Source organism: Rhipicephalus sanguineus, chromosome 3, assembly GCF_013339695.2.
Source record: "Rhipicephalus sanguineus isolate Rsan-2018 chromosome 3, BIME_Rsan_1.4, whole genome shotgun sequence".
NCBI lineage: Eukaryota > Metazoa > Arthropoda > Arachnida > Ixodida > Ixodidae > Rhipicephalus > Rhipicephalus sanguineus.
The window spans coordinates 89,516,298-89,541,427 of NC_051178.1; the positions used below are offsets into that span (position 1 = coordinate 89,516,298).

A 25,130-nucleotide genomic window follows, 5' to 3' on the forward strand; every position below is an offset into this window, starting at 1 on the left:
CAGCGAAAGCGCAACGAGCGGGAGAGGAGGAGGGCTACCGTACACCTTTACCATATTTGCGTACTCTATTTCCGTTACTTGCTAAAAGATTCTATTGAAGGAGCAGCAACGCGCACAGCAGCAGTGCGGCTGCTTCATAACGCGCAGCCGCAGCACTCCTTTGCGGCCCCTGCCGCACAGCTGTGGATGAACTGAGTTATATTCACCCTAACAGTCGACAGCACACACAAGCATGCCTCATCTACCTTGCCGACAACTACCTTGCGTGTACGCGAGCAACCATCGATCGCTATAGGTAAAATCATAAATTTCAACTGTGGTATTTAGAAAATTCACCTCTTTATCAGAGAGGCGCATCGACATAACGCTGACGCAATAGTGTTTCTATTTAGTTATACCGAATACGTGTCAAATTTCGCGTTGGAGCATTGTTTTACCACGGATTGGGACATCTTTGGGTATGGCTTTATGTTCTGCTGAGGGCATAGATTTGGGTGATTATGATGATAGGGGTGATTATATATTAGTACTTGTAGCGAGGGGTCTTGGTTTATACTCAATGAAGCGTATGCGCCAACATTCGCCCATGTTAACGTTTACGCGCTTATACCTGGCGACAACTTTCTGTGGCAGCACAGCCGAAGCTACGTGGGCGGAGCTTCTGCACATGTGTTACTACGCCAAGTAGTCCGTTCGCGGGCGATTTCGGTTTTGGTTTCGCGAGCGCATAGAACATGTGCGTTTTCATACGAGTATTCATGGCTCATGATGTCGTTTGGAAAGTTATGCAGACAGTTTATTCACAGATGAAATCGAAATCTACCACATGACTTGATATACTTAATGATGCAGCACAAATAACTGCAATCATTGCTGAGCTCTTCTGCAAATCATATAAACTGTGCCAGCGGTTCAAGTCTACGTGCAAAGCGAGCACCATTTAGTATTGTTTACATTTCTTTTTTTTAGGGGGGGGGGAAGCGATAGAATGTTTTGTATTGCGAAGGAACGCAGGAATCAACTTTATTAAAGCGGTCGGTTTTACTTTTCAAAGAAAAAAAAAGAAAAAGCTATGGCCCAGCAGTAACTGCGCAATTGGAAATCTTACGCAAAGGTAACAAGCCATTTTCTGAATTTCGGTGCACACAGGGTCGACATCGTCGTTTTCCTACATTTGGAGACGCAATAACTTTCTGGAGACGCTCATGCTATTTTGTCAGGAGACGCGAAGGCATCGAAAGGCACATGGAAAGGCAGCAGATATCTTGGTCACGAACGGTCAGGAGCGGGCGTCTCACGCTTGCGATTACAAACGGGTGAAACCCGTTCCTTACTCGCGTGGTCAAGAATGCTTTTTTTTTTCACATTAAAAATCACGCTGTCAGTCGCATAATAGACATGAACGCGTCTGTTGCCGAGGCAAAGCTGTGCACGGGTGATTTTGTCACCGTGAATCGCTCTCACTGCAAGGCGCCAAAACGCCTCCCGCCGTAGACGCCGACGGGCACGGTGTTAGACGCAATTTTCGGCTCGATTGTATCAGCAATAGTAGGCAATCGAAATACCGACCATGTATGAAACGCAATTTATGAAATGGGCCACTTATTTTACGTACTGTTTTCAATAGCAGTTTTGCTTTCAAGCGGCTCTTCTTGCTGAAGACTTGCAGGTAGCCGTCGTCACTGTCAAGGAAGTTATCGCGATGAGAGACCCACTTGCGATGGTAGTATCACTTGCACACTTCCTTCTCGCTGATAGTATGGGCAAATCAACAAAATAATTCACAACGCAACGCTGTCTTCGTTTCTTTCTGGTCGATGAACACAGATCACCTAACGAACACGCGCTTATGCTAACTTGCAAGGTTCGATGTGCACCTGTTGCAGCCAAGGAGGTTAAATAAAAAATTGCTGGAGTGGCGATTACTGCGCAAGAGTGAAGCCGTGCCCACCAAAAGATGGCGGCTGCGCCCGCCATCTTAGTAGGGGCACGATAGACCGTCGGCGTTTGGCGAAGGAGAGCGAACGTTTTCCTCGCACGCCAGACGAGTTTATTATGGCAACTTTTACGGGTGAGATACTGCTCCAAGTGTGCCTTTGTGTTACTAGTTTTTAAAAATAAGCATCAAAGTCATGGCAAATTTTATTGAAGATCAATCGCCAATACTCCTCTCGACGGGTTGCCTTTGTCGGCAACTACGATCTTTTATTTTATATTCAGCGTAGTACTTACACTAACAGATCAAAGCCATTTGATCTCGAACTAGGCACTACCAGAAAAGAGCGTGTTTCCGAGCTCTTTGGTGGGCAAAAGCTGGCTTCACTTTCGCTGGCAAGACGTTGCGAGAGCTTCCACTCCAGAAATTTTAGGGGCGAAGCTCCTTAAGGCGGCACCCGTTCGTCCCTCGTAGTCGTAGTCGTAGTCCGTAACCAGTCTTACGCTTTGACCTCCAAGGTGGTGCCGGTGGGAGATTTTTCCTGTGCGTTGTTGAACAATAAAAAATTCGCAGCGGTAGCTAAAAGCCGACTTCTTCGGTCTCTCATTCCCATTAGCAGCCATTCTTTACCTCCAAGGTAGTGCCTGGTGAGATTTCTCCTGTGCGTGATTAAACAATTAAAATTTTGTTCAAAACGCCGTTGATTGATGAAATAAACCAACGAAAGACGCCAGATGTTTTGTAAAAGCAAAACGGAAGAACGCCAGATGTTTCTAAAGCAAAAGGAAAAGACGCCAGCTGCTTAACGAAAGACGCCAGATGTTTTCTAAAGCAATGGTTTTCTAAACAATGAAAATTCACAGCGTACATGTAAAATTAAAGTGAGCTGCAAGTCGTCATACCTCATCGAACCTTTAGTATAAACGCGCCCTATCTCACGTCGGTGATGATGTACTGGGCAGAATTCACGGAAGGTTCACGGTTTACCGATGAACCTCCGCAGCTTCGCCCACTCATCATCATTCACTCCGTGGATATGCTGTGATTTTTTTAAACCTCCTTGGTTGCAGCTGAGCGACGCCATCGTTGTTTAGTGGGGACGGAAAACGTGGAATGGACACCAGAAAACCTGAAAACTCGAAAGAGCAAAAATCGCAAATCCTTTACGGGATAATCATTCTTGCTTTCAATGCAAGCAATCTTGAACGTAATACCTATTTCTTTTCTTTTTATGTTTTCTCTTATGCTACGTATTTAGCAAAAGCTAGCGTTCGCGGGCTACATACAGAAGCGTAGTAAAAAAGTGCGTGGCTCGGTTGCGTAGCCTTGGCTGTGCTGCCACAGAAAGTTGTCGCCAGGTATAGCTTCAGTGAATACTCTATGTCATATTATGCTTACGCTTTCAAAGCTTACCTTAGGACATTCTGGCCTCTGCCACGAAGAATATTTGCCGGTTAACATTCTTGCCTTTCCGCAGAACGTTTTTTTCTCTCTCTCTCTCTCTCTACATGTCGGATTTGTTTTGCTTAAAAAAGGCTATATGACTGCACCACTTTAGTGCTGAAACAGTGGTATCTGTTTGATCAACTCATCCTTGAGAAGCAAATTTGTGCTTATCTGTGAAAAAAAAATGATATGCTACACATTATCTAAATGTTTGCCCGAAATTTCGAACCAAATGAATGTGGAGAAAGAGAAGGGGAATGGAGTGCCCACATTTTTTTATTCTGATCATTATAAACAGTCAATAAATCTTGCGATTACACTTCGTGCTTTACTTCGTTTTTTTAAAACATTTAAATGATAGATCGGATAAACTGTCGATCATGGAAACCACACGCCAACAGCGCACATAAAGCTGGCTGTATTTTTGCCTACATTTTAGTTAATATTCTCCTTTAACGCTTCTGCATTGAAATAAAGAACGCAAGTGAAATTTACCCACCGCCTTTTTCTTTTTGCTTTGATTGGTTTGGTCGCGATGGCGATGTGTAAAGAAATTAACCTGGCGCGATTTTAACTCTTAACTTGATGCTTAGAGGCAATGTAACTAATTATTGACAGAAAATAAGTTATTGATGAGAAAATAAGTAATTGATGAAGTGTAAATAACATCTGTATTACGTTGATGACACGAGTTTCTTGCAGCGGCTGTTTATGGCACTAACAGGACATTTCAAGAGTAACAGAGTTACAGAAAGAGGTATATTAGAGAAATTACCATCCATGCCAGGATCCGGATTAATTAACGAATGCGATCAGAATAGAGCAGCCAGAGGATGCATGAGATAAAGCAAAAAGTGCATTCATGATAAGCACGTATCTAGATTTAATTAAGAGTTGTATCGGTTGGCGTAGCAGTCAATGGAAACCCTGCGCAAGACTTCGTCAAATCGCTCCACGGTGAGATAGCGCAGGTGTTTCGGTATGGGAAACGCCCGGTGGCTACCAAAGCTGGCGTGCTCACTGCTGGCGCCGGAGTGTCCGCACAAGGTAAGCTATGTGGCTGCACTTCTGAATTTCGTTGTCGTATTCCTTTTGCTTCATTTAGTCTTATGAGTATTGTTGCTTGGTTCATTTACTTGCCTCGTTTAATTTCTGTTTTCAGTGGACGATGTTCACTGAGAAATCTTTTAGAATTTTGTAGAATGACGTCGATGGTCGATCCACTCTACGCTTTACTATCGCAGAACGGAGTTCCAACCATGATGGAGCGTTTGGTCTGACAAACAAAAGAGGCAAAACGAGCGGAAGTCTTTCTACTTCGGGAATTCAAAACTTTTCGTGACAGCACCATCCTACTGAGAAGAATCTGTTGGCTGCTTTTACTAGGTGCTAGGGACGACGAAAATAATTTGCGCGTACATATAAATCGTACGACGCATGGTGTAAATGTTCTTTGTCATTTAAACTCTCTCAACGCAATTTATATAATAAAATGGTCAGGAAAACATTTGTAAAACAATGCAGTAGGTCTAACAACAAGAACGCAGTGCGCTGGACGTTTGAAAACACTTTATGGCTTTGCAGCTAAACAATGCCCAGCAATTTCGAATACGAGGTATCATTAACGCAGACTGCCTTTAAAAACTACAAATAACACATGTTCAAAGAGTACACATTGTTAAAAAGGATGTGTTCTAAATTATTGTGCGCAAACAGTTACGTTAGGCTCAGAATGCCGTAGCTAAGAAGTGTTTTTTTGTGTAAAACAAGTACTCGTCAAACGTTGATATTATAACGTGAAGAGTTTACATAATTATTGTAGATGAGGGTAAACGGAGTTAACAAGGTATAGTTCTCTCTTTAGCCAAGTTTTCGTCATCCCCTTGCCCTGGCGCCCTCATTTCATTTGATATGAAAAGTGAGGTACAGACGTGCTCGATACGTCATTTAGTGTATGTGGCTATGTATGATTTATGCTTGATTTCAACGATGCCAGTAGGTTTCTTCGGTTGCATTCGTTCTCCGCGTCATCGCATATCGGTAAGCAGTCATAACGCCACGTGACCATCTACCTGGCCTGCATCGCCCGAACATGGCGTCCCTTATGTCGGAGTCGACCTAGGGCCGCGAGCGCGGACTTTTGAGAAGCGCAGGCACGGGTTACCGACAGAAATAACGCTGTGGTAGGTTCTGGGTGTCTCTAGGTTACAATTGTAAATTTCGAATGACCAAAAAATATCTTTTTTCTATTTCACAATGTTCCCAATTTAGCGAAAGAATTCGAGCATCCTCATGACTTTGTTAAATCGAGTTTCAACTTTATACGGTGCCCCAGCGGCACTGAGACGCGGCAGACAATTTCGAATATGCGGACCTCTCAAAGTATGCCTGCATGCATTACAACAAGCTCTAAAGTTCTAATGCACACAAACGTGGGTGTTTTGTATTCAAGTATTTGCGCTTGTGTGTATATGTGTCTGTGCGTTCAAACCTTTAGACAACTAAAATTCGCTTCGTGTGTTTTGGTGTTTTCGTGTTCAGATATCATTTCGTCTAAACTTTTGGAGTATTGACTATAACGCAAACGCAGAAGTGGGTATTTACGCGAAACGAGCTCCGATAAAAACCGAATTTCCACACACAAAAAAGAACTCCGAAAAACACCCTCCGAATTTAAAAAAAAAGTAATCTCCGAAAGCACTGAGCCCTATCTATATTGTCCAAACGGATTTGCGAATAAAGTAATAAATAAGTAATAAGTGAAAATAAAATATTAATCACTTCCGAGCCTTACACACCAAGGCCAACCGGGGAACTTGATTTCAAATTATGTGTCACAACGAGCATATTTAAGCCAAATTCTTCCACGTAGTTCACAATTACTAATATTTACGCAGTGCGCAGGTGCATCTCAGAAAATAAGATGAAGGCTAAGCTGGTGCACGCCCTTCTTCTCGTTTCCATGGCACACTTTTCAAGTGAGTGTTTACACTAATATGCTTCCTGAAATTGTATTAGTTTTGTTCAAATTTCTGTGGAGAGCAGCGCACTACTTTTCGCGGGTTTTAATGTGACCACCTTTATTGCTGCATTTCAGTTCAGCTCAGGGGCACATACCTAACATGGCGATAATATTGATTGTAGTAATATCTGGGGTTTAACGTCCCAGAACCACGATATGAATATGAGAAACGCCGTAGTGGAGGACTCCGGAATTTTCAACCCCCTGGGGTTCTTTACCATGGACCTAAATCCAACTACACGGGCCTTAAATATTTTCGCCTCCATCGAAAATGCAACCTCCGCGGTCGGGAGACGATCCCGCGACTTTCGGCTTAGCAGTCGAGGGCCATAACCACTAGACCACCGTGGCGGGGCCTAGCATGATGAGAACAAAACCCAGTATAAACGTACTGCGAAATAAGGTTCCGTCAAACTTCGTGTTCATTTAAAAACTAGAGATTAACAATGATAAGGAATGCTCTCGATGCTCGTAAAGTAAAATGTATGCGCAGTTTCGACTTCCTAAGTTCACCTATTGGGGGTCGTTATTTTGTCGTTGTCGAGTACTGTGACTGAGGGCTGCGAAGGGGCAGCAAAGTGAACCTGGAAACCCTGTAAAACGCTACCGCGTTTTGCACATCTGTGTATCCTACCAGTCTGCGAAATAAGCTCGTCGTCTCTGCCGCGGTACATAAAATGCCAAACAGCAAGGCTAGCACAGCATCTAAGTGGTGACAGAGCGGTTCTCCTTCAGATTTAGATCCTTAAATGTGAGTTTGATCTTTATAAAATTGTATAACATAGTCTTTCTTTCTGATTCATTTGCATATGGCCAATGCCGAATCCTCGAAGACGGGAATGAGACGTAAGTATTTGCACAGTTCTATTTATAGAAACGTTATCAATGAATGATTAGAAAATCATATAATTAACCGTTTAATATGAATCAATGAATTAAACAATTTATCTAGCAGTTTAGCAAACAGAAGCTTCCTTGCACGCATATATCGCAGTTTCTGCTTCAAAATTGTAGCTTTCGGTTCTCTCACATTTCTTCCTTTTGTTTTGTGCATTGCAGGAAAGATAATAGCACGGCACAAGGTGAGTTTGATAAGGCGCAATAATTTATTCGCAGGTATTTATGATATCTTGTAATTATGATGCTACAAATCTTTACTCGCTAGTGTGTAGTGGTAATATTTAAAAAAGGATCTAGGTGGTATCCCCATGGAGTGTCATGTTCTCATTCGGGTTCTAGAGCTCGCACAGCCGTACGGAAGGTATCAATGTGGTGGTGTGCTAGTTGGGCAAAGAAAACACGAATACAGCTACATACGGTGCAGAAGATCTTTAATTTCAGTGGTTGTATACACAGGTGACTGGTATAGTTTAGCGTGTTGCGTAGCTTTGACACCTTAAAATGAATTATTCGTGCGCTAGAATTAGCGGATAATGCAAAAAAATAAGGAAAATAAAAAAATAACTCGTCGAAATTCATTGCCACACTATAATTATCATTTTGAGCTCAACAAGCTACTATGGCAGCCTAATTACATTAATGGCTTGTAAAAATGCGCAGTGGTATGCTAAGGGCTTAGTCCTCCAAAGCATAGCGCAATTAGCCGCCCACGTGGTATCAGTCTAGTTATTTCAGCCATAGAGTTTCATACAATAACCGAGAGAGGAAACTGGCGCCGCGATCGTTCAACCACCATGGCAATGATGGGAAGTAAATGATTGGGAGTGGACTGCGTTAGCGCTGTCTACGGATCTTTTTCTACCGTTTCAGTTTCGTTCTTCGTGAGGTGTGGTAGTGGGGCGCGTTGCAAAGCACTGAAATAGTGCCTTTGTTGCTCAAAGAGGCTGAAAACCACTAGATCTCTTGGTCTGCTGCGGTGTTGCAGATCTATAGGTTGTATTTGACAGTTTTAGCAAAGCATCGTGCACTCAACGCTGCGCATAGATGTAGCGTCCCATGCCAGTGCAGAAAATTGCATAGACTTCAAATTTGTTTGATAAGCGCGTCTTGCCAAAACTCTTTCAAATCGGCTGCAGAACGAAGGCAACGCTAAGTAGAGGCACCGTCATGCTCCTCTGATTTGACTTCACTAGAAAACGAGAGGTGCGTTGTGGTCAGACCACTTGTACAGATGCACCTGGCATCGCAGCGGATGATACGCTAAGTGTTTCGAACTGTTATTTCTGTAAATAGATAATGCGTACTTTCGACGGAAACTCAAGCGTGTTTGTTTTAAGTTTCGTAAAAATAATTTATTACATCGCGATGCCAGATCTAGAACACAATTTCAGAGCCACGCATACTCGGTGGCTGAATTTGTTCAAGTTTAACTTCCATCTCATGATCGCGCAAACTGTTTGCAATAAGTTTTACGTACAAAAGAATCAAGCAAGTTTTAATTGGAAATAACTTCATATCGCTTTCTTTTACACTTGGCAAACAAGCGTCGCGAATCTCAAGAACCTAATCCAATCACAGCAGATCCTAATAATGTACCGTGGTGGTTGAAACGCCGCTCAAGGAGCCCGCATAGACAATAGCGCTAGATTCCCCTCTAGTTATTATAGTATGAACTCTATGGTTTCAGCAGAAAACATTTTAGTTTAGTGAGACGGTGGTCAGCAGACAAAGTCGCGCTTTCAGGTTGGTACCTACAGTAGCCTAAAATACTACGATGAATATATAAACGATTTGAAGACAAGAAATCCCAAGAGCACGAATAACAGATTGGAAGGAAATAAAAGGAATCTCGAAAAGCACGACGAAGAAATACGACTGACTTGAATGGTCATGAACCAACTATTAAAGTTTCGAGTTATTCAGAGCCTCGCAGATGAGGCTATTTCGTTTTACTTTATGATTATAACGCAATGAGGGTGTGATTTCCACCTTGATCAGCGCTATTTGCTTGAAAACTGACGCAGTGCTGCCGAAGACGACCAGTGACGTCGCATCATCGCTGCTCGCTCGCCTAGTAAGCGACGTGATGGTGAATGCAAGTGACTCACTGCGTGGCAGCACCAGCGTTCACGACCAGGTAGACGCCGTACTCAGGGAGGCTGCATCGAGACTCAATGACATGGGTTACCTGCTTGGAAAGATGGGAGCAGCTCTGAAAATTGGAGGCCGCCGCCTGCTGGACCTCGAAGGGCTGCTGGTTAGTACAGAGTACACTATTTTACTAGAACGCCAGGCAAGATAGTGAATTCAGTTGCATGATATACTCTAATATTAGGAGCGCAGTACTCAGTCTGAAGCCCATGCTACGATTCTAAGAATTAGTGACGTTTATTTACCTTACATGTTTGCCTAAGGTTCGTACCTTGGATTGGACATGCTAAAAATAATACTGCTTTTCGCATCAGAGACTATTACGGTAGCAGCTGCGGCTAACAACTGTCATATAAGCAAGCAATGTGGAGAGTTGGACGAGTTCGTACGAGTTCATTTTGGTCGAACTGCGCCGTGGGGCGAGACACCATTCCAATCTCCGAGCACCTCTATTCCCATCTCTGAAGCTCGCTTATGGATGAGAAATTACTATAGCCTAAATTTTAGGACTAAAGCGAGGGGGACAGGTACCCCTTAGTCTGGTGGTGACGTAGCTTCCGTAAATGAGGAGTCAGCAGGAGAGGACGACGAAAACAGCTCCCGCTGTAAAGTGCACTGTTGTCCTTTTACTTATTCGCTAATATCTATTATATGACATATTAGCTGGTAGAAGAGCCATCAAAAATGAGTGGAATGATAATTTCGTGAAAAACGTAGGTCATTGACTCGATACGCTAAAGCCGATGACGGACGGTTATATTTAAGAACAAAGTATAATTAAGAAAACACGCAGGAGGAGAACACACAGAAATGCATGTTCAGTGCTTGGTCACAAAGATAGGGAGAAGACTGATGCATGTTGTCGACTTCATCATAGAAACAAGAATTATTGAAAAGAAAACGAGGATATGTAATGAATATATGGAAGCCAACGCAATACAATCTTGAAAAAAGGATAATAGAAATCTTGTAACTCCAAATAGAAAGTTGCTAATGGAAAGTGTTACTGTGGCTCACAGACAGACACCAATATTTTACCGTCGATTCAGTAACGCCAGAGCTTTGCAGGTGCAAGCAAGGTAAGTTAGTAGCAGATCCTACCTTATTTTGCCCGTCGTTTACTGCGCAGGACGACAATTTTTATTGTAAAATAATTCAACCGCAGAATTCAACCGTAGTGCCTTTCATTACTTTTATGACCATATTACCAGTTACGTGCCACATCATTGCGCACATTTGTGAATACATTGTGTTGCGCAAATTTGAAACGAAAACCTTGGATCTTTTAGAATACGCGTACTTAAAAATTGGTCTATATTGTATTCCACGGCGCTCTGGCCAAATGTACGTTTTAAGGGCTCAAAATACGCGGCGTAGAAATCTGTCCAATGATTGCGCAATTTGACAAGTCGAAACGGGATGCGTGTATTTCTGAATGCTGCTTAGCTAGTTACTCGAGCTAGCGACCGGTATGGGTCGCTTGTTATTAGATGCGAAGTATCTTAGGGCGGAGTTCAATCCGGTGGGGGTGGTGGTGGTGTGCGGCCTGACCACCCTTACTGCACATGCGCATACCCTCTCAACACACCTCCTCTCCACTCCCCCTGACCATTTCTCCTGTCCACTTCCCCTCCCCTCCCCCTTCCCCTCTCTACTTACGCTCTCCCCTCCCCCGCCCCTCCCCCTCTGCCCCTATACCATCCCCCTTTCCCCCTCTCCACTTCACCTCCCACCGCACCCTCTCCACTTCCCCTCCCTTTTCACCCTCCGCACTTCCCCTCTTCCCTTACCCTCTCCACTCTTCCTTTGAAACGCGGGCTAGACATGCCGAAATTCTCTCCCGCGCAACGCCGCGATGAGCACCAGCGCATGTGCGTCCCCTCCCCCTCTCTCTCCTCTCCTACGCTGCCCCCCTGTCGCGCGCCTGTCGACCGCATTTCCCGCTCTCCCTGTGAGAAATAACGTCCAGGCTAGAGGGAAGATGCGCGTAGCGTCCCCCTTCGCGTTCCACGACGAGAGGTCGGTAGCGTCCCCAACGAACGCCAACGGAACGCGATCGTGCAAGTGCTCCGGCTTCGCATCGTCTCATGGTCCCCTTTAGCGGGAAATGGTGTAATTTTTTTAATACAGTTAAAAGCGAACACACGGACTGGTCCCTATTTTTCCAGGACATTCTTTTAAATCGAGGCCAGCTAAATTTCTACGTTCACAGCGCCTGCGAGGTCTTGAAATCGGTGTACTAGCGTCATAAATAGCCAACAGTACTATGTGTATCTGCAACCATTACTACCTTTACTAGCTGCACTTACTAACAGTGTTGCGAAATGTGTGACAAGCAGTGAGCAAGCTGTAATTAACTACAACATTTTTTCGTAGATCCCCATTTGAGACCAATAATATAGATAAATTACGGGATATGACCATGGGGACTACTTCGTGTGCTTTGCTACACTGAAACTATTGCTTTGTCTATGCAACATAGATCACCGTATTCGGAGAAAAGAAGTTCAAGTTCAAGAAACAAAAGGCGTATCTCTGGGCGTCCGACATCGCACAGCTTGGTAACTGCACGGCGGAAACTCGACTTGCCCAAATCACGGCTAAAATCATTAACGCTTACGCAGCGAGGGGCACAACGTCCTCTATATTCCAAAGTGCCGAGCAGATTGGCGATATTGTTGGCTCGACAGGTGACTCACTGGAAGACATTGCCCTCAGGCTTGCTGGGCCTAAAGGAAATGGCACCGCCGCTGTTCTGCCCAAGCCTGAAGTGACCGAATCAGGCGAAGCGCTGATTGAAAACATCATCGACGTCATCGTGAAGCACGGCTCCATGTAAAAACACTCCCTGACGTTTACTAAGCCCTCTGAAATTGAAATAAACATTATTGGGTATTGCACTAACTTTACCTCGTTATTGCTGTATTAGGTCTATTTCGATTACGAATGAGGCTTGTGTGCGGCTTGGTGCGCGAACTTGTGGATACGCTTCCAATGGACATGAATAGCGTTGAGTCGGAGAAAACGAATATACAGCCTAAAATCAACAAAGTTATGCGTAAGTTCATTTTGAGCAATCAACTAGCATTATTGCACGAATATACTAGAATGCACTTTGACATGAAAATCTTGAATTACCACGTATCAACACTGTATAATTACCTGCCCAGCGCGATTTGATGGTGAACTCTTAACTCCCGAAGAATACATACTGAACAACTTTTGCCGGTTTGACCTTTAAAGCACTGTCGAATGTTGAGCGACAATAAGAAATATATCCCGTTTTACAATTACGCCTCTGTCACAGCACTGACCATTTGTTTCTTCGATATGGTGTCGCGAAGTGGATTAATATCGTTTTTCTTAAGGTGACTGCCCAAAATCTTCACACTGATACGTGTTTTTATGTTTTTTTAGATGCGAAGCATCTCATAGCGGAGTTCAAACCGGTGGTGGGGGTGCTGGTGTTGGTGTGCGGCGTGACCACCCTTACTGCGCATGCTCATACCCTCTCCACACAACTCCTCTTCATTCCTCTTCTCCACATCCCTCCCCCTTTCCCTCTCGCCACTCCCCCTCTCCACTCTTCATCTGAAACGCGGGCTAGACATGCCAAAATTCTCTCCTGCGCAACGCCGCGAAGAACGCCGGCGCATGCGCGTCCTCTCCCCCTCTCTATTTTCTCCTACGCTGCCCCCCTCTCGCACGTCTGTCGACCGCGTTCCACGCTCGCCCTGTGAGAATTAATGGCCAGGCTAGAGGGAAGACAAGACGCGCGTAGCGTTCCTCTTCGCGTTCCACGACGCGAGGTCGGTAGCATGCCCAACGAACGACAACGGAACGCGATCGTGCAAGCGCTCCGGCTTCGCATCGCCTCATGGACCCCTTTAGAGGGAACTGGTGTAATTTTTTCTAGAACCGCAGTCACACAATCTTCTTATCTGCTGATGAACTTGTTATACACATGAACAACATGCACTGCTCTTCGTTTACTTGCAGAATATTCTGGTATCTGTCCGTTTATTGTGAGGACTCTATTAGGGTTGAGGGGGAGGAGAGGGGCCACTTATATTCGGAGTCGGAGAGATCTGTCAAGGCCTTCGGTATCAGGGACTCATTATACTTTTGCCCACATACTTTTGAGTGTTTATGTTTTGAAAGAGCTTAAGCTCAATATAATATAATGTAGAGTTCCCGATTTACTGACGCCGATATAGCACATCGACATTACTCAGGCGAGAAGGCTAGAAGTACACGTTGCTGGGCTAGTCGGTTCATGTCTAAGTACAAGCCACAAAGTATGGCTGTTTTTGCGCGAGGAAATAACGAGGGGAGGGGTCCAGGGGAGCGCAAACTTTCGACTGTTTATTCAAGAGACAGTGCAACCAAATATATAGGCACAGACATGCGCAGCAAACTTGCACACAGCGAGCTCATACCACCTTAATCACAACCTGTGATCTATGAACTTGCGCTCTGCCTGCGAAAGAGACAATGAAGTGTCACTGATACACATGGTACCTCGTGCTTTGATATGATATGCCTCCAACAACTCTCCGAGCCGTGGTGTCCCCGCTTCTACCCAGAATGTGTATGAATTTCCGCTATCCTGTGGCAAGACGTATGTCGGCCATACGGGAAGGGGCCTGTATGAACGTGCGCGGGAACACGAGCTTTCACTAAAAGGTAAAGATGGGGCACATTTGCCGACCCACTGCAGTTCACATAAGTGTGAGCTGTGCTTGAATAAGATTCAGATTCTGGGTAGAAGCGGGGACACCACGGCTCGAGAGTTGTTGGAGGCATGTCATATCAAAGCACGAGGTTCCATGTGTATCAGTGACACTTTATTGTCTCTTTCGCAGGCAGAGCGCAAGTTCATAGATCACAGGTTGCGATTAGGGTGGTATGCGCTCGAGGTGTGCATAGTTTCTGCGCATGTCTGTGCCTATATATTTGGTTGCACTGTCTCTTGAATAAACAGTCGAAAGTTTGCGCTCCCCTGGACCCCTTTCCTCGTTATTTCCTTGCGCAAAAGCAGCCATATATTGTGGCTTGTACTTAGAGAAGGCTAGACTACTCAGAAAACATTGTCGAGTAGCGTATCGCTTGGTCAATTTATTCTTCAAGCTCTTTTACGTTTGAGATTGTGTCTACCGAGTATTATGCACTTATACGAAGGTGTAATGGTCATATAACTGCTGATTTTTTTCAATCTGTCAAGTATAGGCAGATTTCTCGCGCTAAACTTTAGCTTTCTCTCTCCTTTCATATCTACGAGTGGGCTGACGCTACACTGGAAGGAATGACAAAAGGGCGGTTGGATGCCAAAAAATTATGGTGCCGATTGTCACGCACTGAACATTTTCTCTCTTTCTTTTCCCCACTATGACCATATCGGCCGCTGATAGCGTGTAAGCCGCGTACAGCACCGTCAAGTGGCGCCACGGTGCGGGCGGCCGCGGAACCTAAGAGACTTTCATGGACACTGCGATTGTCCGTCAGCTCGGCGTTCAACTACGCCGCTAGCAGCAATTCACGCCTGCTAACAGCGTAGCTGGGGCCGCTGGGAATGTAGTAGGGTATTACAATTTTTCACGTGAAATTGTAAGTTGTCTGTTGCAAGCAGCGCAACAAGTTTCGCGGAAGCCATGTCTGCAACGTTTTTCGGGCGTGCCCTATGAGCGCTGTAGAACCCCTTTAAGGAAACTCGGGAGTAGTATCAAAACATATGTTATTCGCTTTCCTATGGACGTCTTGCTAAGCGCACATGACATATGCGTAAGACCGAGAAACAGCACATTTTAGCAAAATAAATGTGATTCTGAAGGAACAGTAACGGAAAAGCTAATAAACTTCGCCTGTTCAACTGCCTAACGAAATTGTCCCTCACATATGATCAGCAGGCTATCAGAGCAAAAAAGTGGTAAGAGAGAACTTCAATCTGCACTTCACCTTCAAGTAATCGAGCGATGAAAGTGTGTTCGCAAAGTTAAATGCTGTACTAATATTGCGAATTACTTGGCACTGGAAACTAATCTATCATTTATTTTATGGGGACATCCATGCGTGAGATTACCTCTGTAAGCTGGACTTTCACACTACTTATGGATGTAGTCGCTTAAAGAGATTTGTGCCGTTTCTCACGTGCACTTCGTCTCTTGCTTTTCAATCGTCATTCCTATTGCCTGACAAACGCTATGGATAGTACAGTTTTGCTATAACCCATAGAGTAGTTGCCACACTTTTGTCGCAGTCACTTATTGTTTTTAGCGCTAAGTGTGGATGTTGGGTGACGTTCACAATTAATCGCGTCGTAGAAATTCCCAACCTTGCGGGCATTGCATCATAAAGAATGTGCTGGAAAAGAGTTGGATATAGATACGACCAATGGTAGTTGTTTCACTGAGATATCGAAGAGGTGCCTAAAACTGCTTCGGCGCATATAATACACCGAGAACTGTTATGAGGTCATTTCAGCGGCCGTTTTACAGCGAAAGCTGTTATGAGATCACAACAAGGGCCGTTTTTGGCGCCGTAGTTGTCCGCCGCCGCCGCCGCCGGTGTCCGTAACCACTATCGCTCGAAATAAAAAAAAAAAAAAACGAAGAAAAGATTTCCATGAAGGAACGAGGTTCGAACCCGGCCCCTCTGCGCGGGGGCCCAGTATCCTACCTCAGAGCCATGCCGTTTTTTTTTGTTGCCATGCCGGTGCTTGAGACTGCTTTGCAAAAAGAAACTATAGTGGCTTCATGGCGGGAAGGAACCACATTAACATATGTAATGTAGCGCGGTAGAAGAGTAAAATAACAACCAAGTGTCACACAACGCGAATTCTGTAACCAGGCGTCACACTATGCGAATTGCGCAACGAGTTCATTGATAAATGCTTCCAACCCATTACAACGGGTTCTGCCATAATTCTTCATCGTCAATAGCCACAGCACCAACAAAGTGCACAATGCCTTAAAAGTGTTTAGCAGGTACCACGGTTCTGCGCAGAATGCCGAAAAATTGCGTAGTGGCTGCTTCCTTACTTCACAAAAATTATGAATTATAGCTTACTGGCTTCCTCGCAAGTGCACTTGTATTGGTCGCCAAGGAAGCCCACAAGGCTCGCACGATCCATTTCCTCAGGGTCTCAATAAAGTTATTTCCTCTCTCTATCTCTTTCTAATGTTAGCGTATGTTATAAAGCGTGGTGGGAGAGTGAAATAACGACCAAGCGTCACACAACGCGAATTACGTAATTGGTGGGCCGTTTAAAGCTTCAAACCCATTACAAAGGGCTGAGCTATAATTCATCATCATCAGTCGTCGCGTCAACAATGTGCACACAATGCCTTACAGATGTGCAGCTGGTACCTCGCTTCTCTGCAGTATGGCGAATAATTGCGTGGTAGGTGCTTCCCAACTTGACAAAAATTGTGATTTATGGCGTAGTGGGTACCTTCCTAGTGTACTTGTATTCGTAGCCCCAAGAGAGTTTACAACAGGCTCTAGAAACGCCGCTCTTCCAGATTTTGCTGTGACTGTGCTGCACTTTTAGCGCAGGCCTGGAGTTTTTTTCGCTCAACTGGGTTAACGTCCTTTTCCGTCCATATCTTTATATATAGGTTTACGCCCATCACAGTCTTCACCTAAGACACACAACGGCGATTAACATCATCGTCAAGCAACCTTATCATCCAGATCTTCGGGACTGATGCAGTGGAAATAAAAATAACTATTCCCCAGAAGCGCGTGCACTAAAGCTTGAAACCATGTAGATTACGAAATTCGCGTTTGAGTGCGAAACTCATTTATTTATTTATGGATACTGCAATTCCATGCGGGAATTTTAGCTGCGGGGCGGGGGATTACAGGTGAGAGTAGTACAAATGAAAATTTTTGGCGGGCCTGCAATATTTAGCACAATTTTCGATTTTTCATTTATTCATACTTCGGTGGGGAAGAAAAAAAAAAAGTTCGACAGATCCCCCATACCGTGGCAATCGATGTTATGCGAAGCATGCGCGGGATGGCGACTGCGGCCTAATTTTTCACATCGAGCGAAACGTTACCGAATGACGCTAGAGAAATGTGAAAGTGGCATACACACACTCATATGTTGACTAGTGGCATATGTATTATATAACCAGTTGTTTACAGTTGCGTAACGATGCCAACAGCAACATGGGTGCTACCAACACCAGATGCGGTAAGCTGATATGTAGTGCCTATATTCTTCAATACTGGATAGCGCGAATCCGAACAGGACAAAGAAGGAACGCAGATTCGCAGGGCAGGCGTTACTCGCAACTAAGCTCCATTTAAGAAAGTTTCCCTAGATATATGGTACGCAGCCAAGTGGCACGCGCAACTGTGACTAACGTACGTTAGTCACAGTTGCGTTACAGTTGTTAGGCTTATACTTGTCCTTTATGACGTAGAACGCACGCACGTTTCACGAACATGTATGTATGTTTATCAGGGGTTCTTGACCGTTCTTAAACAAGGTCATCATCACCGTGGTCAGTGAGCACCAGCAGCTGCACCGAACTTATTATCGGATCCGTTCGTGATCACGGCTACGAGGGGTATAAATTGGTCTAAGTGTAGTGAAGTGCTAGGTATAGTGCAGCTGGTGGAAATCCTGGATGCCTCTTACGATGAAATGATCTATGGTGCCTCCAGTTCTGGACCTGGCAGCGAGGTCTTCTAATGCCCTGTGCACATCCAAGCCGTCCTTCACGCAGTATAAGGACCAGGCGTTGTTGGGTTTTGATAAGTCAACGTTGAAGTAACCGGTAATGATGAGAGGCCTGGTTCTCGCAGCAGATTTATTGTAGGGAAGCCTTCGCCCCGGTATTTTTATAATCCGTATAGTCCACGTTGCGGACCACGTGTACTAGTAGATGGTAGTTGAGCGTCTTCCAGGGGTGTTCTGTATTCAGCTCCCACTTTCCTTGCGTCGGCCGGTGTGGTGTAGCGGTTACGGTGCTCGGCTGCTAACCCGAAGCTCGCGGGTTCGATCCCAGCCGCGGCGGTCGCATTTCGATGGAGGCAAAATGTTAGATGCCCGTGTATTTGCGATCCCGTGTACTTGCGAGGACAACACGTGAACCAAACGCATGACTGTGCGTGTAATCATGAATGACAGTTAGAATCGTCACCTGAGTTTGGGCTGCGATAAACGAATCTGTGAATAGGTTGAGACGGTCACAAAGTAGTTAAAAAAACTGCTTCTGCATATTGTGCTTCTTGAAAGGCCACAACAGAAAGACGTATTTTTTTTATCAATAAAGCCACTCCAACACCACGCGTGGGGCGGTCTTTTCGGATCCCTGCATAAGTGGGCGGTGCAAACTCATTATAAAAAAAAGGGCCGTGAGCCACGTCTCTCGACGGCTGCTACGTGAGGTTGATGATCAAGGATCAAATTTTCAAGTGGTTTAGGCTATTGATCTCGTTTCTAGGAATCGGCGGGAGAAGTGCTTGTCCACCGATTTTGCTGCACGACCAGTTCTAGCCCCTTTTTGCACGCGCAGTGTCTAATCCAGCTTCTAGCTGTCTTTCTTAAACGTTGCCTTGTCATCCTTTTCGTTGGTCGAAACATAGGCGTGGTTATTTATATACAGCTTGCGAAAAAGTATGTAAACGTTTTCGTTATTTTATCGATTTGCCTTCGCACGGTTTCAGAGGTTCCTTCGAATGTCACGTATTCTTCTTCAAAGGTCTTCTCCGATAGGTTGGCCTGTGTCTCTATGTTTATATCCCTGTTTTAGTATCGAAGATTGGTCTCTCGAGTCAAGCAGCTTAGGTATTTATTTTACCCCATATGCTTGAAATATATATATTGTGAGCGCAGCAAATCAGTGACTCTTCTTTGTCATCTCGACATATCATTATGATTTGTGCAACTTCCTCATCAGTATATTTCGTCATTGTAGAACAGCTCGAGCTAGATCGAATAAAGCGGTTCCTCATAAGTGGTGGAGGTGACAGGTGATAAAACACAGGTGGCAGCGACATGATGCTTTTGCAAAGCAGGGTAGGGGTAAAAGTGAAATCACACGCTTGGCTCCTTCGCGTACGTGGCACACTCTGGGACGGAACAGAAAAGTACCATGCCGCCGATAACTTTTGCCGCACTTTTCGGGATTGCGTTGTCTCCAGGGGTCCGCACACATGAAGTGAGAGCAAAACAACACTGCTCAAGAGGGAAAACGCCACGAAATTGCGGTTGAAAACAACGCATTCAACGATCTGTTTCCCTTCGCCAGAGCGAGGAGAGATCACGTGATCCAACCCTGCACGTCACAGCGATTGCTGCGCCCGCGCCTTCAGTGGTGGGCCTCGCGCCCAATAATATCTCGGGACAAGCAAATACTTTAATAAAATCGTCCAGATCCCTCCGCGGTCGCGAAGTCACAACAGCGTGCGCACGAGTGTGACGACATTCATACAAGCACTGAAGAAATTATACGGCGTGCCGAAGAAGCTAGACAGCTAGCCGGAATAGTCACCTGAAATCAGCAAGGCTAAAATGCAAAACAGTACGATCTTCAGCACAAGTCGGTAATTTAATGAGTACCTTCAGTAAAATTTATTTCACATGCAGTTTTGAAGTGTCAGCTGATTTTCACTTTACATCTTTAATCATGATCATAATCATCATCATCATCATCATCAGCCTGTCTAGGCCCACTGCAGGGCAAAGGCCTCTCCCATGTTCCGCCAATCAACCCGGGCCTGTGCTTTCTGCTGCCACGTTATACCTACAAACTTCTTAATCTCATCTACCCACCTAATTTTCTGTCTCCCCCTCACGCGTTTGTCATCTCTTGGAATCCAGTCAGTTACCCTTAATGACCCCCGGTTATACTGCCGACGTGCTACGTGCCCGGCCCATACCCATTTCTTCTTCTTGATTTCAACTATGATGTCCTTAACCCCCGTTCGTTCCTTGACCCACTCTGCTCTCTTCCTGTCTCTTAAGGTTACACCTATCATTTTCCTCTCCATCGCTCGCTGCGCCGTCCTCAATTTAAGTTAAAGCCTCTTTGTAAGTCTCCAGGTTTCTGCTCCGTAGGTAAGTACCGGTAAGATGCAGCTGTTATATACCTTCCTATTGAGGGATGGTGGTAGATTACCATTCATGATTTCATAATGCTTGCCGAATGAACCCCATCCCATCCTTATTCTTCTAGTTATTTCACTCTCATGATTCGGCTCCGCGGTTACTACCTGTCCTAAGTAGACGTACTCCTTTACAACTTCCAGTGTCTCGCCACCTATCGCAAAGCGCGGTTCTCTGCCAAGATTGTTCCGCATTACTTTAGTTTTATGCATATTAATTTTCAGACCTACTCTTCTACTTTCCGTATCCAGTTCAGTAATCATGAGCTGTAATTCGTCTCCCGCGTTACTCATCAATGCAATCTCATCAGCGAATCGCAGGTTACTGAGATACTCTCCATTAACTCTTATCCCTAATTCTTCCCAATCCAGGGCCCTGGAAACCTCCTGTAAACACGCGGTGAATAACATTGGAGCGATCGTGTCTCCCTGCCGTACGCCCTTCTTTATTGGGTTTCTGTCGCTTTCTTTATGGAGGACTATAGTGGCTGTGGATCCGCTGTAGATTTCTTCCATTATGTTTATATAGGCTTCGTCGATGCCCTGATTCCGCAGTGCCTGCATGACTGCTGATGTCTCCACCGAATCAAATGCCTTCTCGTAATCTATGAAGGCTATATATGTATAAGGGGTTGGTTGTATTCCGCGCATTTCTCTATCACCTGATTGATAGTATCAATATGGTCTATTGTTGAGAAGCCTGTACGAAATCCTGCCTGGTCCCTTGGTTGATTAAACTCTAATGTCGTATTAATTCTGTTAGCAATTACTTTTGTGAATAGCTTGTAGACAACGGACAGTAAGCTGATGGGCCTGTAATTTTTCAGGTCCTTGACGTCCCCTTTCTTATGGATCAAGATGATGTTGGCATTCTTCCAAGATTCTGGTATCCTCCCTGTCGAGAGACACTTCGTATACAGGGTGGCCAGTTTCTCTAACATAATCTCTCCACCGTCTTTCAACAGGTCTGATGTTACCTGATCCTCACCAGCGGCTTTGCCTCTTTGCATTCCCTTTAGGGCTTTCTTTACTTCTCCTGTTAATACTGGTGGGATGTCAGATTCCTCTGGGATATTACTGCTTCTTACGTTATCATGCCTTCCTTGTCCCTTAATGCATACATCTGATTTTTGCCTATGCACAGTTTTGTCTTCATAGCTTCCAGGCTTCTTCCGTTCTTTAGAGCATGCTCAATGCTCTCCATATTATACTTTCTTATGTCGGATACTTTACGCCTATTGATTAACTTCGAAAGCTCCTCGAGCTCTATTTTGTCTGTTGCATTTGAGGCTTTCATAGCTTGACGTTTCTTAATGATGTTTTTCGTCTCTTGGGATAGCTTACCAGTGTCCTGTCTGACGACTGTACCCCCGAGTTCCAGTGCACACTCCATAATGATACTAGTCAGATTATCATTTATTGCGTCAACGCTAAGGTCGGTTTCCTTGGTTAAAGCCGCGTACCTATTCTGAAGTGAAACTCTGAATTCCTGTACTTTCCCTCTCCGAGCTAGTTCATTAATAGGCTTCCTGCGTATCAGTTTCTGCCGTTCCTTCCTCACGTCTAGTTGAATTCGAGATCTTACCATTCTATGGTCACTGCATCGGATCTTGTTAACTACTTCCACATCATGTACAATGCCCGGGTGGCCGCACAATATGAAGTCTATTTCATGTTTTGTTTCGCCATTAGGACTCCTCCACGTCCACTTACGAGTAGCCCGTTTTCTGTAGAAGGTATTCAAGATGCGTAAATTATTGCGTTCTGCAAACTCAACTAGTAACTCCCATCTGGCGTTTCTGTCCCCTATGACATCCTTAATCAGCACAAGTTAAAAAAAGATCAACCGACCCACCGTCATGACCCGTTTAATTGACCTGGTATGGAACACACTCAATTGAATTCGGGACGTTTACTACACATGAGGGGCCACATTCAGAAAGTTTATCACGTGCGTGAGTGTTTGCATGTGTGTGTGTGCGTGTGTGCCCCTTTATACTGTTTGGCAAAGGTCTCAAATGTTACGACCAGCACCCTCTTCTGGCTACTATATAAGCCGCCGTTTTCTAGCTATATACTTTCTGAAACAAAATTTCCTTTCTTTTTACTTCTTCCAATTAGATCTCCTCCTTGGTCTTCGGGAACAAATGCTACACCATTTAAATGATTGGTTTCTGCTCTCCTCGCTTTGTCGTAAAAAACAAAAAATACAATTTTTTGTTTTCCTTTTTTTTCTTCTACGACGTTCGATACAACACCGAAGTCAGTTACAAGCCACACGAAGGAGAAAACAATACCACTGGCAATCTGCGTGACTATCCGTGTGTGTTTCATGTGACTTGTGCGCCCGTGTCCTAATGTGCCACTTCTCGATCATTTTTTACCTTGTTCGTAGGATTGAACGTGTTTTCAAGGATTGAAACATCAGAGCACGCCGCGAAGAATTATCGCTAGGGCAGTTGTTGAAGGCGACACACATAGTTTCATTCATGATCAGATATGTAAATTCGAATGATCAGCATAATGCGTGGCAACTGCTTAAAATAATGCATTGATGCCAGTTAATGCATCAACATTGCGCGCCGCTTCTAAACCAGCGCACTTGGGCTACCCATTCCCGCATCCACCAGAGGAGAAGAGGGACTGCTTCCCGTCGCAAAAATTATTCCGTACGAAGAATTTGTGTATTTATACTGAGTTGTTGTAAACAGAAGAGGTAAAATCACGGCCTGTGCTTCGGTTTCTCGAGCAACCATTATAGAAGCAGAAGAGATAGCCATCGCCTTAGCTATAAGAGAAGGTATGGAGCGCAACGCTCCACTAACCATTATCACAGACTCTCAGGCAGCATGCAGAAATTATCAGAAAGGAAAAGTCGGCGCCAAGGCACACCGGATACTTACCGAAAGCAGCAGAGAACTGGACAGTAGCTATACCCAAACAATAACTTGGGCCCCGGGACACGAGGGTGTTACTGGGAACCTCTATGCAGATGAGGCGGCTCGAGGTTTCACTAATTACCGAGCTGCCGATAGCAACATCATGGAGGACCCGACACCCATCGAACCTAGTTACAAAGCGGTCCTGCAATATTACAGGGATTTGAGGAGGCTCTACCCAGCACCGCACAAGAACCTTTCAGCCATGGATTCTGCGGCGTTACGTAGGCTCCAAACGGATACATACACAAACATTCATAGATTACATGTGTACTATCCCACAGCATACAAAGACATATGCCCATGGTGTGGGAGCACACCGACGCGCTACCACATCACATGGGAGTGCACGGCTCATACCGAAGAGCAAGAGGTGGATAACACCAGATTGAGGTGGGAGGCATTGCTGTCCAGCCCTGCCCTCGGGGACCAGCTCAGGCTTGTCCGGAGGGCCGAAAGGATGGCGAGGGCCTGCGGCGCCTTGGAATAGGGGCCCGACCACACAGCGTTGCCTTGTTTTCGAGGCGACGAAGTCTTCGCAAATAAAGTTTTGTTCTTCTTCTATACTGAGTTCATGTATGTAAAAATCAGCGCGAACGGGATGGCACAAGACGAGAAGGACAATGTACTAAGGAAACTGTACTGTGTCCTTCTCGTGTTGTGCTCCGTCGTGCTCGTGCTCATTTTTACAGACATGTATCGTTTCCAACTAGCCCACCTCTCTCCCTTACTGCGATTGTTCTGTGTTCGCGCCCTCTTTTATTCTGATAATATTCGAAGCAGTTTATTAGTTAGTGGAATGAGTGCTTGTGTGCATTTCAACAAAGGAATGGCTGCAAAGATGTCAAGCCACACAGTTGCTGTAGGAGGAGGAGAATCTGGGCGATGAGCCGTAAAGAAGAATCGGATGACGCCAACAACGTAATGCCCAGACGGAAGGGTGAGTGTACGTCTTGATACGTTTGCGAGCGCAAAAACAGATTACACTTGTTTTAGCGTGCGTGAATTCAACTGTTTTATTAACAGCTCATTTACCTGTCAAATATCTATGGCTTTTTACCGCGGCCTGATGCAAATAATAACGTCCCCGTCATGGGAAGCCTTTCATTAGCGATGGAGGCCGATCACGCAAGCATTTTGGTGTACTATTCGCTCGTGAGCTTGAGTAAGCTGTTTGAAACGGGAAATGTAGGCTGTAGTAAGTAGCACCCCTTGTTTCGTGAAAGTTTAGCCATGCCGATGTGTGACTAACACATAAGCTATCACGTTTTCTGTGCTTATCTGGATTTACTGCTTCAGCACAGATGTTCACCAGCAATTCTCCTTATTCAATTTAAGAGCAGCAAGTTCATCCTTGCAAGGCGTGTGAGGCCAGGAGCATTTACGGACCGGCGCTGAAGATCGTTCTGTTGTGCATCTTAGCCTTGCAGATAGCAAATGCGCATCCGGACAAGCTGTCTAGATTCTTTGGCGCACCGTATCAATTATTCAGCGCTTATACGAATGTAGTCACACACGTGCGCACGCTGTTGTGATTTCGCGACCGCGGAATGAGCTGGACGGTGTCATTCAAGTAGTTTTCTTGTCCAGCGTAGCTATATTCGAAGGTTGCATA

The 25,130-nt window shown here is 45.0% G+C and overlaps 2 protein-coding genes across 2 annotated transcripts in view; both read left to right on the plus strand.

The window, feature by feature from the left end:
* The first annotated feature begins 7,222 nt into the window (after positions 1 to 7,222).
* The window catches only part of LOC119385012 (uncharacterized), a 68,716-nt gene continuing 50,808 nt past the window's right edge, over positions 7,223 to 25,130 (plus strand). Inside the window, exons 1-2 of the mRNA XM_049413261.1 lie at positions 7,223 to 7,250; positions 7,464 to 7,486. The gene's annotated coding sequence lies outside the window, so the exon portion shown is untranslated. The remainder of the gene's footprint in view (positions 7,251 to 7,463; positions 7,487 to 25,130) is intronic.
* Positions 9,321 to 12,309, plus strand: LOC119385666 (uncharacterized). The gene is made up of 2 exons (XM_037653065.2): positions 9,321 to 9,561; positions 11,938 to 12,309. Exons 1-2 carry the CDS (start codon positions 9,391 to 9,393, stop codon positions 12,292 to 12,294), a joined length of 528 nt encoding a protein of 175 aa, XP_037508993.2. The 5' UTR covers positions 9,321 to 9,390; the 3' UTR covers positions 12,295 to 12,309.

Coding starts and splice junctions, on each gene's coding strand:
- LOC119385666 (XM_037653065.2), top strand. CDS start 9,391: ATGGTGAATGCAAGTGACTCACTGCGTGGCAGCACCAGCGTTCACGAC. Junction 9,562..11,937: donor TGGACCTCGAAGGGCTGCTG/GTTAGTACAGAG, acceptor TATGCAACATAG/ATCACCGTATTCGGAGAAAA.